Source organism: Acanthochromis polyacanthus, chromosome 15 (genome assembly GCF_021347895.1).
Source record: "Acanthochromis polyacanthus isolate Apoly-LR-REF ecotype Palm Island chromosome 15, KAUST_Apoly_ChrSc, whole genome shotgun sequence".
NCBI lineage: Eukaryota > Metazoa > Chordata > Actinopteri > Pomacentridae > Acanthochromis > Acanthochromis polyacanthus.
In genome coordinates, this window is record NC_067127.1 from 15,685,540 (window position 1) to 15,704,588 (window position 19,049).

The 19,049-nt window shown below is 40.4% G+C and overlaps 1 protein-coding gene across 2 annotated transcripts in view; it reads right to left on the reverse strand.

Annotated features, from left to right (window-relative positions):
• The window catches only part of macrod2 (mono-ADP ribosylhydrolase 2), a 415,173-nt gene that overhangs the window by 92,614 nt on the left and 303,510 nt on the right, over positions 1 to 19,049 (reverse strand). For both annotated transcript variants that reach the window (XM_022198433.2, XM_022198432.2), the window contains exon 7: positions 7,431 to 7,461. In XM_022198433.2, the coding sequence (XP_022054125.1) occupies positions 7,431 to 7,461 (31 nt within the window). The remainder of the gene's footprint in view (positions 1 to 7,430; positions 7,462 to 19,049) is intronic.

Below are 19,049 nucleotides of genomic sequence, written 5' to 3' on the forward strand. Positions count from 1 at the left end.
GAGGGCTCAGGTGGTGCAGTGTTATTTCTGCTGAAGGCTCCTCTACTTCATCACCAGGCAGAGCATCCAGAGGGGAGGAGGGTGGGTGGGGGAACTACGGCACATGCCATACGGACAAAGGTGTACAGTGGCACAATCATTACATAACATTTGCATAGCACAGCCAACAATGTTGACGTCAATAACAGGTACAGGTTCAGTACCCACAACAAACTGGAAATGGGGTCGGAGAGAAGCAAGTTAGATAATCAGTGAATCCGACCGCAGAGGACTGCAAGGCACGTCTTTTCAGCTAGTGTCCATTCAATCATTTCATCCCTTTGACTAATTTTAAGCCAAATTAAAAAGCATCATTAAATTATATGAGAGAGATGACTTGATTTAATTTCCTTTAAAAGATACATTTTCATCCATGTCCAGTGAGCTACGCCAAAGGAAAGATTCATCTTGAAACAGAATTCACATATTTTATTCCTATGATCTTGGGCATGTAGGCCGTTGTTAATATGAAGAAAAAAGGACCCGCTCTAATCTCTGATGCAACCAAGAGACAGGGTCTCTGCCCATCTATTAGTCGTATGCAAAACCACCTTTATTAACACTTGCACCAGACTCCAGGTGACTAGAAAGATGGTTTTATGTCTTTTATACAAAACTGAAAATCAGAGAAAAGCCACTGTGTTGGATATCAAAGCTCTAAGTTACTCGTTCTTAATGAAAAACGTTTGCATTCTACACCACAGACAACTCTGCCTTGACTCTGTGAAAGTTCGAGGGAGAAGTTCATGTTCAAAAATATCCACTGAACTGTAACATAGGGAAAAAAATATAAATGTGTACTCTGCCTTAGGGGAAATTTTGGCTTCAAGAACAAGCGAGCCCATTGCTCTGACTTTTGCCAGCATGGCAGCTCTTTCATATCCTAAATTTATTTTAACTTAACTTTCAGAGTCAACTTTCACAAAAAAAAACAAAAAAAACTTGTGTAGCTAAGGTGTTTTTCTGTGGTAGAAAGAAGCTGCATAACCTGAGAAAGTGAGCAAAAGGATGTCAACAAGTCGAATACATGCCTGTGCTGTGATACATTCTCATTCTTTATTTGCAAATATATGGGTAGGCTGTAGGCACATACTGCAGACACCAGTTTTATTTCTCCTGAGTGGGCTTATACTGCGAGGAGAACACCACAGCCTGCTGTTATTTCAGGCCTTTGTAATTTCCAGTCCTCCTTTTTCTTCCCGTTTGTGCACACAGTCTACAGATTTTCTGTGAGGGTATGTGGCCTGAGATTGATAAGCATATATGACTGAATTCTTCAAAAATATACAGCACAGCTTTTCTACCCTTGAGGCAGAAATTATGTTGTTAGCCCTATTCTCTTTCTCCACAGTTGTAGTTGGTCAGATTCATATCTCAGCACTCACTGTTCATTTTGATGAGCTGTGTACCTTGAAGCAGCACATAGCCTGAGGCTGTGGTAAGTGGCACTGGTGAATTCACTACAGGCGTTGAAATGGCAGTAAACATACTATCTGCCTGAGGAAAAAAAAAACAAATTGAAAAATATTCTAATGTTGACAATGCTAATGTGTACCTGCTTTTGAAAGGTCAACAACGATTTAGTTTCACAAGTTTTCCGATGCATCCTGCTTTTTCATAGCCATTGTTTACAATTTATTTCAAGTATTTTATAGGAAATTCTTCATTTGAAGCTTTTTTGTTGTTGTTTTTAAATAAAAATATCACCAGGGCATCAATCTTCACTCTGTTTTCACAGACAGACAGGGTGGAATCATTTAAGCACAATATAATGAAATGTAGATTAGATGGTTGTGGTTAAATTGGGCAGCAGGAGGAAACCATTAAGTGCAGCACAGTCGAGGGCTGCTCTAGTTGAGGGCAGAAGTGCTGTGTGTTCATCTGTAAAGCGAAGGGGAAACAGGGTTGTCACCCCATCAGGGCCCAGAGGAGAGGTGAGGTGACCCGGGGTGGAGGACAGAGTAGCGCCCCAGGACTCTAGACGCCAAAGCATGGGTGTCAAATGGCCCGGAGCTGCTCCTACACCAACGCTGGGAACACGACAGCAGGGCTGTGACCATGACCGACTTTGCAGCCCACAGAAGGAGACAGAGACAAAGAGGGATGGGAGGGTGCTATGTGAGGAAGAGAGGCTGAAAAAGAGGTGAGAAGACAGAGAGCAGTCTCCATGGCACAACAGATGATGACCTTCCTTGGAAACATTCCATATAGGTGATACCATGCTTTGTCCTACATGCTAAAATTAACACCTGACATTTTCCCTTATAAAAACATTCTGAGGAGTGTATGATATGCAAAACTTTAATGCTCAACCAAGTTTTGCAAAGGCCTAAATCTATTGTCCTGTGGGTGGGAAGTATTTTTACATTTGGCTTATCATCCATGAAAATGGTAGCGCACGGCTAGTGTTGAGTACAATGCACGCTGTGTGACTCAGTTAAATGGGCTATGAAGCTCCTGTTCCCTCTGAGCACACACTCTGCTGCCCACTGGTACAGCATATTGCTCCTATGTACCTTGAAATACCTAACCCAGCTGCACTGAGCTCCATGTAGTAAACCCTAGGTTTTAAGAGAAGGGGGGAACTCGCCCTGGCCATCTCTGGCAAGCTAGCAGCAAGTCATCGCTGTTGAGAGATAAGGTGCCATGAACGTCTCCAACCTTCTTAATCCCAACAGGGATGAAGAGAGCCAGCGCAAGATGCTGGTGAGAGGAAAAAAATCTTAGCGGCTTGACACCTTTGATCTGGACAGTACAGCAGAATGGCAGCGTGGACATACCAGTAGAGCTTGGGTGGATTACATCCGCATATCTCCCACAGCCACCAGTCAGTGCTAAAACTCCTTTGTCAACAATCCTCAGATCTGTCACAGAGACAGATGAGCCAAAGGTGGAGGGTTAGCAGTAAACAGGGAGTTATTTGTCCAGAGAGGAGCAGCAGCTTGGCTGTGTTGAGCACCTCTGATTGTTTTGATAGGATTATAAATGCATGTGTGTGATGGCATCTGTCAGGCAAATAGTAGCTGTAATGTTCATGTCCTTGCTTTCATATTGTGCCAGCGAGCCCTCTGCTCCATGCACAGATTGATCTTAGCAGATGTCTTCTAATCTGTGCACCCCTTTACAAGGCTGTTGGAAAGTGCACTTTTAGCATCGGGTAAGATGTGATCATCACAAGGCTAAATTGTCCACAATGCATTTTAAAATGGGATTTTGATGTATATGGCTTTGCTTATGTGTTTACCTACAAGAAATATGTCTGAGGGAGAAAAAGGGACAACAAGAGACAAGTGAATGTATGAGAAGAGAAAGGGAAGGGGTACAAAAAGAGCAAATGACCTCTCTAAGTTGAGGCAGTTGGACTCTTGGCACTGATCCTATGAGACATTGAGAGGTGTCTCCTCCTTGGAAGGAATAATCCATTTAAACCCGGGTAGCATGGCTGTGATTGATGTGCAAACAGGAGCAGCACTTAATAACCTCTATCATGCTGGGTGACCTCGTGGCCCACGGTGGGCACCAGTTTGTTTATGGGTGGTACCTCCGACACACAATCGGTGCAGAAATTCTGTTGTGGCTAATGGGCCGGACTGAGGGATTGGACTGTCAGCGCAGTGTGAGCCCTCATTTTTCTTTCCAAGCGTCTAAGGTACCCCCTGCGCACCCCTACTACACCCAACCTCCCTGTTCTGCCATCATCTGTCAGTGGTGACTGAGTCTTCTGGAATATGGAGGCGTGAGAGTGAGTGTCAATTAGCATTAGCTTTCCTGACAAATCTGTTTTTCTCTGCACAAAAGCATTGGATAACTTGTTCCTGATTCCTCTCTGTCACAATGTTGGGGCCACAGGATTTGTTTTCTTGCAGCAATTCAAGTGTGGAAATGGGTCAAGCACATGTGCATACATACAGCAGTTGACAGCATGACCATGTACACATATACAAAGCGATAGCTATCGCAATGTGTATTCTACAGAGACAGAGAGAGATAAAAGAAAAGAACACACACAGGCAGACAGAAAGAAACAGGAAGATGTGACTTTCACACTAAATGGCTTAAATGCTGAAATGGAAGCTGACCTTAAAGGTTATCTAAAATGTACATAAAATGTCAAAACTCTTGACAAGAGAGCAAGGCCCCTTTCAGAATATGGCAGTACTCAGGGGGCGCAGGGAGGAGTCATAGAGAACAACATCACAGCATCATACTGTACTGTAGCTCCTTTGAAAGTCCCTCCTCTATTTGCCCTCTGCTGTGTGAAGATCTTTAGTCTTAATCAGCTGTATTGTTCTGTGGAGATGCAGTTATGGGAAGCGCTAAGCTGTTTATTTATTGAACAGGCTGTTTAATTCTTCCCCTCCACTGCATGCTTGGCTCTGCACAGACTATCCCTTTGATGTGAGGGGGCTCTAGTGGAGCGGTATGACGGGCTCCCATCGGCAATGCAGCACACAGTACCACAGTGAGTGGCAATAAGTTGTGTCCTCGTCAGCAGCAGCAGCAGCAGCAGCAGCGTACAGTACAAACGTGCATGAATTCAGGTTGCCTTTGTGTCAAAACAATCGAGCTTTTCCATTCCATAAATCCATTTTTGGAAAAATAGACCTGGGTGTAGCCAATAGCGGATTTTTTTTTTTTTTTTGTGAAATTTCTTTAATTCAGCTTGTAAAAATGTCAAGTAACTGGAAATAACTCTTTTAAAAGCAACACTTTGGAATTTTGCTCCATCCATCATTTGGTTTAATTAAGGGAATCTGTTGCAACACTCGAGTGAGATTACATCTATTGGCCCTCTCATCATTAACACTTCAGTAATAGCCATTTTTAGATGCGTGCATAGGTGGCAGAAAACAGACAATATTGCATAGATAGACGGTGAGAGGATGATGAGGAGCTGTTGTGCAATAAAGTGTGTGAATTGCAAAAGTGATGGGTGGAAAATGTCCAATATCCCACAAGGGAAATGTTCTATCCAGTGCACAGTACATAATTGTAAACATCTTGTGATTTATAAGCAGACTTTACTACACACACTGGTAGTAAAGTGTGTGTAGAAGTATATGCAAAACTGTGTATCAGGGTGCTTTGCCTCTTGGATTATGTCATATCTAAGCATGTGTCTATCTCTGTGCAGGGAGCTCTCAGCAGGGTTAACCTGCCAGAGTCTGTCAGGCTCTATAATCAGTGCTTTGAGTGTAGTATTTCATCGTGTGACTTAGTGACAGCTGCCAGTTAGTTATAGTCTCGGGTTGATAAAGGAGGAAGAGTGATGGCTTTGGTTGGAAAATTGCATCACATTGTTGCGACTTTTCAAAGAGAAAAACAGTCACACAAGGGCATACGGTAGTGAGTGTGTGTGTGAGCAATGAGGTTCTTTTGATGTTCCCCAGTGGCTGATAGATGTGTTATTTTTTCCATTCTGTATAGACTGTTACAAATCAAAAAACAACAAAAAAATAAAATGTAATCTATATATAACGGACCATACACTATATGAAATTGTACACCACACATCTGGCATATAGCTGATTTCATATATGGTATCAGTATTGAAGTTTACAAACAAGTTTAGGAGATTGCATGTTCCTATTCAAGGTCTGGGGTTATGTTATCAATCAATACCTTCTTTCACTAGATAGCCTTCCTATACTTCATCCTAGAGGGAAGAAAAGTGCAAGATTGCTTTTCCAGAATATGTCTACAGGTTTCTTCATATTGTGTTGTTCAGTGAAACACGTTCACACACTCTCTTTTACACTCTACACTTTCTAAGAAGGCACATATTTGAGTGCTAAAGCTATCTGTGGTTGAAACGCACAGCAAACCACCAATCAGATGCTCAACTGTCACTGATTTTCACCTATAATTTATAAATACATTTAGGTTTTTCTTCGTAATGGGCAGTGAGCGTGTAGTTGCATCAGTGACAGTAGATGTGGCGGTATTTTCCAGCAACAAGGAGCAACGCAACTCACTTAGGAAAAGCTGTGTGCCATGTGTGACACTTATAAAAACCAAATAAGAATCTGTGGGTTGCTGACACTTCACTTACAGTTTGCAAATCAGCTCCAAATGTCTGCATTTAAAAAGCCCAGCATCAGGTCTTAATAAGTGTATTCAAATAGCTCGGCTGTCACCACGCTCATTTACACCATCAATGTTAGAAAGTACTTTGCTAAATGAAAAACAGGCAGTGATGTAAAATTTTGCAGCCACGAAATTAAGTTGCAGGAGGCTTGGAACAAAACCGCAACACATTACAGAGGTGTCTATCAGGATATCATAAATACAATGTGTGAGGCCAACCTTAAGTAAAACAGTATCTTAAGAACAGAAAATACAGCTTTGGCTCTGGAAGATTCAATCCTTTGGTTTTGTATTCCTTTGCCTTTGAAGCCATAAAGATTTGGTGCTTAAGAAATCAGTTTTAAATTTGTTTTATACTGGGCACAGGAGCATTGTCATTTTTGTGCATGCATACATATTGAAACATCTTGAGGGAACAGTGTTTGCACTACTGGCACCACCAGGTCTTGTAAAATGGTCTTAATTTTGACTGATATGATTCTAGAGAGTGATCAGAAGCACCTAACATCTCTCATGAAGGGACTGTCTAAACAACTACAGATCCATGATAATGAATTATTGGCTTATACAGGCTTTTAATGGCAAAGCACTGTGGTGCCCAAAACAAGCATACAGGTCATTTGAAATTATGCACAAGTTTATCAGGGCTGTGACTGCTTTTATAAAGCTACACTGCTGCTGACTAATAGTCAGTTAGAGACAATAGAAATTAGCATGTTAATTAATCCTTACACATTTGGCCCCTGCTGCAATTATTAGAGTTGCATGCAAATTCAGAGAATTGCACAAACTAGATGGAGCATGCTGAGAAAAAGAAACACTTCTCATTCGAGGCAGTTCAGATGTTCTGTACACTCTGGGAAACTACAGATTTTCCTGCATCTAACATTTGCCTTCAAATCTACAAAACCTAATTATATCAACAACTTTGGCATCTGACTTTGTTTAAGTGTAATGAGCACGCTTGGTTTCTACCAGCGATGCCTTGCAGCATATTCAGCTTGGTCCGTTGAGGGCAAAGAGGCAACGTTCAGGGTTTAAATTTTGTTCACCTACGAGGTTATGTCTCGGTGCAACATATATAAAATGAACTTCTTGGTATGTTGAGTATTTTTATCTTTGTATATAATTTCTACCCTTGTTTCACAATTTCAAATAATACATCCACTCCAAAGATGCCTGCATTATGAACCAAGGAATGTGTGGAGATGCAAAACATGTAGTTAGGATAAAAAGCAAAAAAAAAAAAAAAAAAAAATACAAAGAGAAAGAGAATAAAAAAAGACAGGAGAAACAAAACTTACCATAGATGCCTGTGGATATACATGGGAAGGCCTGTGGGGAAAAAGAGAAACAACAATCAAAGCCTGATGAGACAATAGAAAAGTAACTCCTGTTGGAATGTGTAAAGTGTGCCAGTGAGTTTTTCTTTTCATTAAAAAACCCCCAACACATTCTACATGAATTTCTATTTAACAAACTGTAATTAGAAAAAAATCTTGAGCTGAAAAATGTAAACATCATCAACTAATACTGAGCGATTGCATAACATCTTCATTTAACTGCATCCACTGGAGGACACCTATTGTTTACCTTGGTTTGTTTGTTGTTTACATCTACCGCTTCACTTGTTCATTCCCAAGAGGAGCAATTTACAGCACCATTTGCCCAAATCCTTGCAATGCTAATGTGGACTCGTATTGTGAGCCATAATCGAGCGCTCATGCACAATACATAAAAACAAATACACACTTATAGAGTGCACTGTTCTTCCAAAAACAGACCTATTAAATTCACCCCGGACTTGAACACTCCTATTTACACACATGCTTATTGGATTATCATCATCACACTGCTGTGTTAAAGACATTGCTGGACAAAATTCCTGCATGGGCTGCTGCACCAGTGAACTAGACTGCCTATTAGTGCTTGATGTCCATAACAGCAGTGGTGTGCTTATGTTGCCTGAGGGAAAGGTGGATTGGACTCATGAATTAATAACCTCCATCAGATGAATATCTAAATGAGGCCGACTGATGGAGTCTGTTGCCAGACATACGCACACATTCTGTTCCACTGATGTGTGTGGAACTTACTCGCTGCCAGTCCACACATCACATTTTGTGCCAGCCTGCTGATCTGTCTTTAATTTAAGGCGTTTAGATGGCAAGATAAGGTAGCTAAACAGATAGATGGGCAGATTTTATCCTGTGTGAAGTTGATGCAAACTGCCAACAGTGACTCAGCTGTGTTTCAGCAACAATGAGGACATCACAGCAAGAGGTTTTTCAGTGCATGATGATAAAACTAACCACAAAATCACAGTCATTGCTGCCACATTTAGATCAATAGCAGTAATCAATAAAATCCCACCTAAGACCGAAGCAAAGGAACACACAAAAACAGAACAGACAAGCAGAGGATCAGAAAAAAAGTTAAATATACATATTTCCATGAGGTAAAGAATTTTAAAAAAACAACAACATATATTTATGAATGTCATTTCCAAAAAGATTATAAAAAGTAACCACCTTGTAATAGTTCTTGCTTTGTAGCACTTTGCAGCAGACATATTATTCAAACATGGCTTTATAGCTGAAAATAGTTCCATTATTCTTTACTTCTGTGAGCTAATATATTATGATACATAGGCCTCGCTGTAAGCCTCCCTATTTCACATTCATCTTTTTAAGTATATTAATAAACAGTAAAGAGAAGAGGATTTTTTTCAAAGGTCCCACTTGTCCTCAAAACAAGCTGAATATGTGCTTTAGTCCCTGCATTCATCAAAAGGCGTGGCCACAACATTAATATAATAATGTTGACAAATGAAAAAAAAAAGGAAAACGTTTCCACTCGCAGCTCAGGTAACTGGATGAATATAGAACAACAAAACACCAGAAAGATTCATCAAAGAATAACAGCCATATGTCAAATTCTCCCACTGCCAAAACTAAACCCAACAGTTTGTTTTTCCACACAATGACCCTGTCAAGTTGTATTTAGAAACATGCTGTTGCTAGCAAGCATGCCAAGATCACTTCATTTAGAAAACCACAATTAATAGATCTGAAAGAGAATGGCAGCAAATACACGTCTCTGTGTGTGACGATTACATAAACACACAGTCGGGGCTCTAATCTTTGAGCCTTTTCAACTAAGAGGAAGCATAATTCACATAGAAAATAACTAATTAAAAAACAGTTCAAATATGCATCATTTCTTTCTTTAAAGCATCACAACCTCTGACCCTTGCTTTGAAATGCAGCAGTCCGTTTGTCCTTGATTTAAGTGAAGGGGAATGAGTCTCCGTTTGCATTCTTATTTACCAGTTTTCAGGTTCCGCCTGTCAAGGTAAATCTTTGTTCTGAGGGGTGATTTAAATCTTTTACCGTAGCTTTGACCTTTCCAGATGACTGTCTGGGTCTGACACAAACCACAGATGATGAGGCGTGGAAAAGCATGGCCGTTTTTAGCCCTGTGCCAAGCTCAGATCATGGCATATACAGGGTCATATTGAGATTAGAGGTGCAAAATAGTAAAATACTATATAAATGAATCATATTGGAAAAACATGTACTTTAAATAAGTGTGTATAAAAAGGTGTATTTATTAGAAGCATCCCGGCATTTTGATCAATGAAAATTCTAATCTGAAAAATGATGCCAGTTATACATTTGGCAAGAGTTCATATAAATAAGAATCAATGTTATTACGGCAGGATGAATAAATTTTAAGCATCGTAAGCATGAGGATAAAGTCAAACTAATTTAGTCTTCAGATAAGATGAGCAATATTTTCTAACAATGTCTTCAGCCAACCGCAGCTGCCAAACTGATCTCCAGCCAGAAGCCTTGTTATCGTCTCTCAGCTGAAAGGCCACAATGTCAGTTCACTTCAACTTGAACTTCTGCTCTGACGGAAACTAAATCTGAACACATCACAGGCTGTGGCAATGACAAACCATCAGCATAATCAATTAAAATCCTTTTTATTAGTTCCCTGGCTGATACATTAAAGAGTATTGATCTTGCTTGTGTGAAAATGCATCAGGTAATCACTTAATGGGTTGCTGTCAAGATCTGACACTGCTCTGACACGTGCACTTAGTTTTTTTTTAAAGGACATTTATTGCGAAAAGTGAAGGGAAGCAGACATTACTGGGCATAAGTTTTAGGCATTTCGGATTCTTATCCATCACTCGGTACTATCAGGGAGGCGTCCAATCCAAGTCCAAGGCAGTCTCAAGACCATTCGGCTACCTGACAGCGAACCCAAACATGCAGTCAGAGGCACAAAGAACTATCTTTGGTGACAGGAAGAACAAGGAGCCCTGCAACAGATGGCGTTGCCCCCATGGAGCCATCACTGAGTCAGTCTAGGATTATGTGACGAGACAGAAGCAAGCAAAGCAGCCTGAATCCACAGAAGAACTGTGGAAAGTTCTCCAAGATGCTTTGGAACAACCTACCTGTCAAGTAGCGAGAAAAACTGTATGTCAAGTAGCTAGTAAACTGTATGCAAGCATTCTGAGTAAAATATGAGCTGCTAAAAGCACAGGGAGGTCAAGTCAGGTATTGATTGATTTAGATTTAATTTGGAAACTATCTGTAACTTTCCCAGTGTATAGGTGGGAAAGGGGAGATCTACTCTACCTGTTCATTGCACTGATTCTTGCATTTCTTTTTACATTCCACATGCAGAGCAGATGAGTGTCAGTCTGCTGCTATATCACATATAGCTGTGGTGTTTTTACAGATGTAAAACAAATAACGGCAGGTGTCATATGATTTTTGAGGCCAGAATATAAGCAAAGAACAAACTGAACGCGAGTACGCTGTAAGAATAGTAAAGCATAACCTATTTTGCTTCTCCTTTCCTATCAACGCTGGGCCACCAGTGATGCTATACTGCACACACACCTTTGCATCTGCTTACGTTGTATGAGGTCTAGTGTTAATTAGGACAGTCAGCGGTGTATATGCAGTCATGACCTACGATTCCTTGTTTAGGTTATTATTTCTATCTCTGGCTGCTCATTAGAAGTGAGTCAGCATGTGCGCCTGCAGACCGGCACGAGGCTACGCCTGACATGTTGGCTTGTTGCTGATTTTCTTTGCTTAGAAAGTGTTCAGAAATTGGTCACCAGGGAAATTATTCTGTTGCTGGGGCTCCTCCCTAATCTATCACATCACGATAAAGTGGAGCACCTTTCCTCTCAGCATCTCTACACAGTTATTCACCTCACAATGCATTAGACACAGCACTGAGCGGCTACAGTTTTTATTGTTTGGATAAATTACACTTGTGGTACATTAATGATGGTGTTAATTATAAATCATATGTACTTAATGTAATATTTGCAGGATTCGGATTTTAATTTTTAAAACTGACACCGCAGCTTATTAAAACAATGATTTATTAAGTGCTAAATGTGACTAGAGTTTACAAAAGACAGTGCTCATAAAACTAAGTCACTGTTATTCCACTGCGAGCATGATCGCCTGCAGCTTTCAGTCATTTGTTAAGCAGCAGGAAGTGGCACAGTAAAGATGGCTCAACCTGTGGCAAAATGCGGCTGTCCTGCAGTAGCTACCACGTTCCCATGCTGCAGGCACTGCAGAGTAGCCGACAGCAGACAGGTTAAGGGACAGAAAGCCTTACATGGGCACAGTGACTGCAGGATCCTGCCGGGGGAGTACCTCGTCTTGGCTGGCTGAGTAAATAGCACTGGACCCAGGGTGCTGCCCCCGTAGGTTGAAGCCTCCTAGCCTGTTTGCAGATGGAAGCTATGCTTATAAATCACAGCAGCATGGGGAGACCTTGTGCAAATATGACCACAAGTATGTTATTATTCACAAGTGTTGCCACTGTGTGGGCTCACATCAAACGATCTGTACATGTACATCTCTGTTGACTGCTGTAATTCTTTGAGCATGTGGGTCATGCAGGCTCTCTTGAAATCAGCTGCCTGCTGTTGCCGGGAAGTACACGTCATGGTTACAGATCAGGATATTCAAATATGACACATTAACACCATTTTATTCTGCATAAGACCACAGTCCATATTCTAATGTGAGCACTGATTGTTTGAGTGTCATTATGCTAAATGGAGGATGGAGAAATGCAGAGGGTAGGAAACCTGGCACCTAATGGCCCGAGTCCCACCATCCGTTTTCATATCTACCGTGATTAAGTATTACTATTATCACAATAATATCTGTCCATTAAGGACTCAGCATCACTGACTGCGCAGGGAGTAACTCACTGGCCATGATACCCGGCTTAAAACAGCTTATGTAGTTTAAGCTGTTTGCATGCACCTTTGCTGCTCTAAGATGGAGAATCGTTGTCATTATGAATAAACAGAATATCCCTGTCCTCCTTTACAGTCCCGCCAGCAATAAAATATGAAATGTGCTGCCACAAAGTATTTTTTTCTCCCTATGCAACAGTAGGTAATGTCTAATAAAAAGGAGAAAAATGACAATACAGACTACAGAAATTGCAAGTAATGTTTATCACAATGTTTTTATTGATATCAACATGTATCCATTTTGCTATGCAAGCGCGAATCTGTAGAGGCAAAGGAAACAAACAGTGAAGCACCAAAGTACAGCCTAATCCTGGTCTTTTGTGTACAGTTATTGTAACCTAAGCATAATCTTAAATATGCCTGCTTAAATCAAATGTATGAAGTAAACAGGGTCTGAATTCCTTCTGTCACTGACAACGGCAGTGGGTACGAAAGACACATAACATATGTAAAAAAAAAAAAGCTTGACTGGTATTTCAAATATAGTTGATTGTGTGTGTGTTTTTATTTCTAAATCTAAGCACTCTCTGCCATCTTCATTTTCCTCTGTTACAGTGTAATGTTAAAAGCTGTAGGTTATTTGGGCAAGCAGAATGTACTCCAGACATAAGGGAGATGGTGGGCATAAAGGGCTTCGAAAATTCACAAGTGAGCCCTTAAGATTTTGTAAAGCTACAGTGGGACAATCTTGAGCCGTTGCTGACTTTACTAAACACAAATTTGCAAGTCCACAAGGGCACACAATGAGACTGGATCAACGATAGATAGTAGCTGGACATAATTAATTCTCTTTGGATATAATGAACCCCTGGGTTCTCTATGATTGCTGTCATCAGTTCCTTAGCGCTGATCCCATCTGCAAGTGCAATGGATGCAGTGCCACAGGGGAAGAAAGGCAAGCTGCAGCATGTCCGTCTGCCAAACGACAATGACAGTGGTGAGATGAATGGGCAGAAAAAAGGTGTAAATGCTGCAGCCTGTGGATAGCGCAGAGCAGTGGAGCAAATACAAGCAGATATTGAACTGATGGCTGCTTGACTCATTGGTCCATGACCAGCGGTACGGCTGATCAAGGACAGTTCACCCTGAAGCCCAAAGCTACACTGCACAGGTGCGCTAAAAAGGTTTTTTAATTTGGTAATGCGTTGAGAATTACAAAGCAACTTTTAAAAAATGTATAGTGACAACTTAATAATATTCAGAAATATAAACAAACAATTTCTAAACGGTCCACTTCTACTAGGAATTTATTCTTTTTTATGATGCATATCACTGTGACTTCCTACAGAGACCCACTGGTGACACTGACTCTGTCAATGTTAAGAGAAACATTTAGAGAATCACAAAAGCGACATTCTTTGAACTGAGAGCAAACGCAAGCAGACGGCTGCTCACATTTATGCATGAAGACTTCTGCTCGATATCAGCTGGAGTTGTATCACTGACCAATGAGTAACATACAAAGACAAAAGAACGAACTTCACTACAGTGAGACAAACTGACTGACCTCTACATGGCCCACACATGATTGACAGAATCCAAATGAGTAGGTGCAGAACATGTCAGGTAAACTCAATAACAAAATATATTCCTGCTACCACAACACACTGTACCACTCATTTGTACAGCTGGAGGCAGACTTCTTGTCCAATATTTTTCTGTTTTTGTAAATGTATCTTATTGATTACATTAGCATGCGTGTAGTGGATGAAATCAAAACTCCTCTGCAGGCTGATGTGGAATTCTGTTGAGTGGAAAGAGCCTCAGAGTGACAGTTGGAGTAAAAGACCTGTGGCTTTGTTGTCTGATCAAGAACCATCACGAAATACAGTAAATTCTTAAAGAGCTGCTGGGGCCTATGTTTACTGAAATGACAACCAAGACTCAGGCTGTTATTAGAAGTGGAGCAGATGTCCCCTGCTTTATATTCTGTGACATTTTTGTCAAAAACCTCCCTTGTTTTGATCTGTCTCTGTCTCTTTTGATTCACACATCAATCAATAACAGTATTTTTTTGCTAAAAACAGCAAGAAAGTGTAAAGTAATGCACAGTTCTTGTTGTGCTAGTGAAAATAATGCTGAAAAATAGCATATTATATTGAGCTAACCACATGAGCCACTACAGTATCAGTATTCATATCAACTCTAGCAAACCACAGCCTCTGGTATTATTTGAATACGGGTTTTTATTTGACAGTTTACGATATTCCTTTAAAGCCTTGAACTTTACTTTGATTACAGTCCTCATTGTGACATCATTGTAATGATCCTATGATTTTTTTTAGCGGATTTATCACAAGAGCCATGACATTATAAACTGTAGGAGGCATTTTGATTGAATCCTGAGATGGAAGCAAAGAATGCAGTAAATCAAAGAACATGTATCTGTGGCAATTCTGCACAAAATGTTTGATTTGAATATTTGAACCTCAACACTCAGCAATGTAGAAGACATCCTTCAGTGTGCCTTAGGTTGCCTAAAGCCTGTGATTATTCCAATGAGTGCTTAAGGAATGTGGAGCCTGTGTGCATGGTGTGTAGCATTAGAAATCATTTGCATACTGGGGGCCTAAATTACAGGTGGTCATAAAGAACATGATCAAAGCATAGAATAGGAGGATTCTGTCTGAATCTATCAAGCCGTTGTTTCGCAGGGTATCTTAAAGTGAGAAAGCTTCTGAAATGCTGAAGATAAAACAGAGCAAAAGAGACAAGCTGAGCCATATATCCCTCTATGGAAGGTAAAAAGCAGGGCGTAAGTGGATTTTCAAATATCCATACCCCATGTCAAACTGTCTCAGTAGAGATTAGCAGCATATGGAGCTGGAAGGTTAGAATTATCAGTAATCCAAAAATATAGCTCATGATTTGTACCATGAGAAGCAAAGACTCCAAAGTGGCTGATCTAAACGAACAGTAAAATAATAATTAGGGAATATTTTTCAAGAGACATTACTTTAATTCCTATTCATAAATCAACTTCAATGGCACATTTAATCAGAGAACGGGAAAAAGAGGTTTCTGGTCTTGCAATGTGAAAGCCAGCCTATGGTACCCTTCCAACGTAAGGCCACTAATTAAACATTTTTTACTTTCAAGGCGCCCTTCAACATTTCAAAAGCACTATATCAAAGAGGCTTCAAAGTCAAAACCCCACTCTGAATTTTGAGTTGACAGAACAGCAAACGTATGAAGACAAGTCACTTGCTGTATGCCCCCTGTCTTTGTGACAGAACCAGTGTGAGACTAAAATCATGTCTGCTGCATAATGCATACTAATGACTGCCAGTGCAAAGCATGGCACGGCCAAATTCAGGCTGTGGTGCAGCTTCACTAGCATCCCTAAAATAACCACGTTAATTTGAACAGAGTTAGTAAGCAAACACCCTATGCATCTAAAGGGAAAACAATCCTTGATGATTTAAATCGACCTTTATGTTGTTGCCATGCATCATTTAAAGTATTAAAGGTTTATCATGGAGCTACAGTGTGTGGTAAGCAGCATGCTAATGGTGTGGCACTATGTGTACTAGGCTGAGAGCTATTGTGCTTTGGTTTAAATACAGAAAGGGCAATGACATGTGGTCAGCAGGGTGGCTGGGATTAATATAGTGGATGTGAAAACAGACATTATCTCCATCTGAAAAACAGCGAGGGAATCCGTCATCGGAGGATATGCCTCGCTGACATCAGGAGTTTAGGTACAAACACACAAATCCCAACAGATAACTCCTTCCAGGCTTGAGGCTATTCCCACAGTTTCAACTGTATATAGCATTTTAAGAATGACTGATTGTACAGCGACGAAGTCATATTTTGTCAACAAAAACAACTGCTCAAAAGATGGAAACACAGATAGATGTTTCATCCTTGTAGATATTTTCCTGTAGATAAAATGCTAAATTTGTTTATGCAAAATGATCTTGAGGAAATATTCAAAGTTACAAACTTAACAGCTAATTAAGAGACTCTATGATTTATTTGTCTTGGGCTACTCTATTTAGTGTCTAATTATATAAAATGGAAAAGCTAAGTAAAATATTACCCAGATGAATATAGATGGGGGATCTGCATAGAGTCATAACAGATGATAAAATAGGCCATAACCACATTCCCCAAAGCAATACATACAGAGTAAAAACTAACATTCGTTAGGAGATCCAACCTCATTAACTGCAAATCGAATGGAGCGCTCCGTGCTGGCGTAGCGGTGACCCCTTGGAAGCATGGTAAGTACATAATTATTATTGAATCATTGGGACACATTTTCCAATTAGAAGAGTGAATGTTTGTCTTTTTCCTGTATACTGTAAGGCAAAACATACAGTACACCACTGGGCAAGTCTGTTGCTTGTGATTTCTTCATCGGCCTTGTGTTTTAGAAATAATTACTCTAAGACTTGAAGCCAGGGATGTTTTTTGTCAGCAGGGAATATAAAGGACTTAATGAACTGTCTTTGTTAACAGAGGCTCAGGGTGCTCCGTGATTGCCTGCATCACACTCTGTTCTGCAACACTTGATGATCGCTTTCCTATTTGCGCAACTACATAGCCTGCGTGAACTCCGGTGATGCAATGTTGTGGGGGAATAAAAGGCAGGCTGCAGCATGTTTGTGAGCCAAGGTAGACTGGAGTGAGATGAATGGGCATGAGAAAAAATGCAGCAAGGCAGACAGATACGTATACCCTGGATAATTGGAAGGATTTTTTTAACTTCTGTTGGAGGCCAGCTATTTCCCTTCGCTGCCAGTGTTTGTGCTTGGGTAGGCTAAACACGTGACTGATCTACCTCTGTACAGAATGTGCAGGGATGAAATTGATATTGATCTTCTTCTGTAGTGCTCGATAAATCAGCAAAAAAAATCCCAAAATGTCAAAGTTTACTTTATAATATGAATAAATCGTTCTATAGATTTTAGATATTACAATGTGTTGAAATATGTAGGGGCTTGAATTTTCAGAGTACAGCACAAAAATTGTAGATTTTGGTTTATACTTGATCACATGGTGAATGTTAAATTTAATTAGCTCCTTTGGGACCTAATTTCTAAACTGTATACAGATTTCCATATCATAAAGCAGCCACATGCAGTTAAGGAATCTATGAATATGTCAGTGCTTTGATTCAAATAAAACCTGTATCCATGTAGTCCAAGGAAAAACCAGGCCCCAGCAGCCTGTGTTCACTTTAAAGCTCCCCACAACATAAAGCCATAAATCTAAGCTTGCCCAGAGGTAAGAGCAACCACCACTAATTAACAGTAGCGGGATGAGGGGTCAAGGCCTGTGTCGTATTAGCGTGAGAAAACACTATTTTTCAATTTACAGTATATACTGGTCTGGTGCGCTTTAAGTAATAAAGCTTGCACCATCATGGGCATGAATACAAATGCATTTTCTCCACTGTACACTAAAGAATGCATGTGTCTAAAATATGTTTATTCCAGCTGACTTTCAAATGAGATGACTAAATTGTCCTTATAGAACTGCCACTTTAGATATGATGGTTGCCTCAGGGAATGTCTATGAAACAAGATCGCTGATCCAAACTAAAGTTCAATTTAGGCACACGGCACAGAATCAGTTTTCAATGAATACGTCGAGCCCTAAAAAGGACTTTGGTCCAAGGACACAGTAAGCTCAGAGGAGGTCAGCTCTCCCTCTGTGCAGACCTGTGGGCCGTACGCTCACACTTTGATCTGAGCTCTGATGATGGTGTGGCAGGCACAGACTCAGGAGTGGAAGGATTAGGGACAGGAGGGACACGCAGAGTGACAGCTTCCTTTGTATTCGCTTTATCCTCATTTTGGGCATAACGGCAGACAGCATGCAAACCAATGGCTTCTCTAAGGTGTTTCTTTTTTTGGCAATAAAATCCTCAACTCTTAAAAGAGAGATCAAAGGCAAAGTAGGCTCATTGATAACTGTATAATTGCTCACTTTGAGAGAACAGGCGTTGTGCTGAGATGGGTGCGTGGTTCAAACTGCAAGCTATTAGTCATGCTGTCAGCTCATTTCCATATGTGTTTTATTGTCTCATGAGCAAAGGCTACTGCACCTACTCACATTTATTGCACTCATGGTAGATCTAATGATATTCACACCTACGGCAAAAAACAAAGGGCCTTGTATCTCATTGTCTTTATATAAAAAGGCTCTTGAAAGGTGACAAGAATACACATTTCAGTTTTATGTGTCTTCTTTTTTGATGAGCCTTTTGCGCGACGCTAGTCTGGAAACATATGAAGCTACATAAAAGCACAGCTGTCTCAGAAGTGATTACTATTACGCACTGAATATGAACTCCAAAATGTTTCTTTATATTTAAGATGACATGGATTATTGCAAGAAAAAAGACTTGTTTACAAATAGCGTGCCCATGTGGATTTTTTTCCCAGTCGCAGCAGTGTTGACATGTACTGGGCTTTAGCAACTTTGTAGTCCGTTATTAAACTAATAAATGAAATTAAACTGCATTTGTTTGAAATGCTTGGTTACCTATGGTTGAGAAATTTTAATCTGCATATGGCAGAGGAGTTAGCTGTGTGGGCTTTTGCCTTTAATTCGTCACTGTCAATGTTAGCTTTAAGCCCCACAATCCAATGGT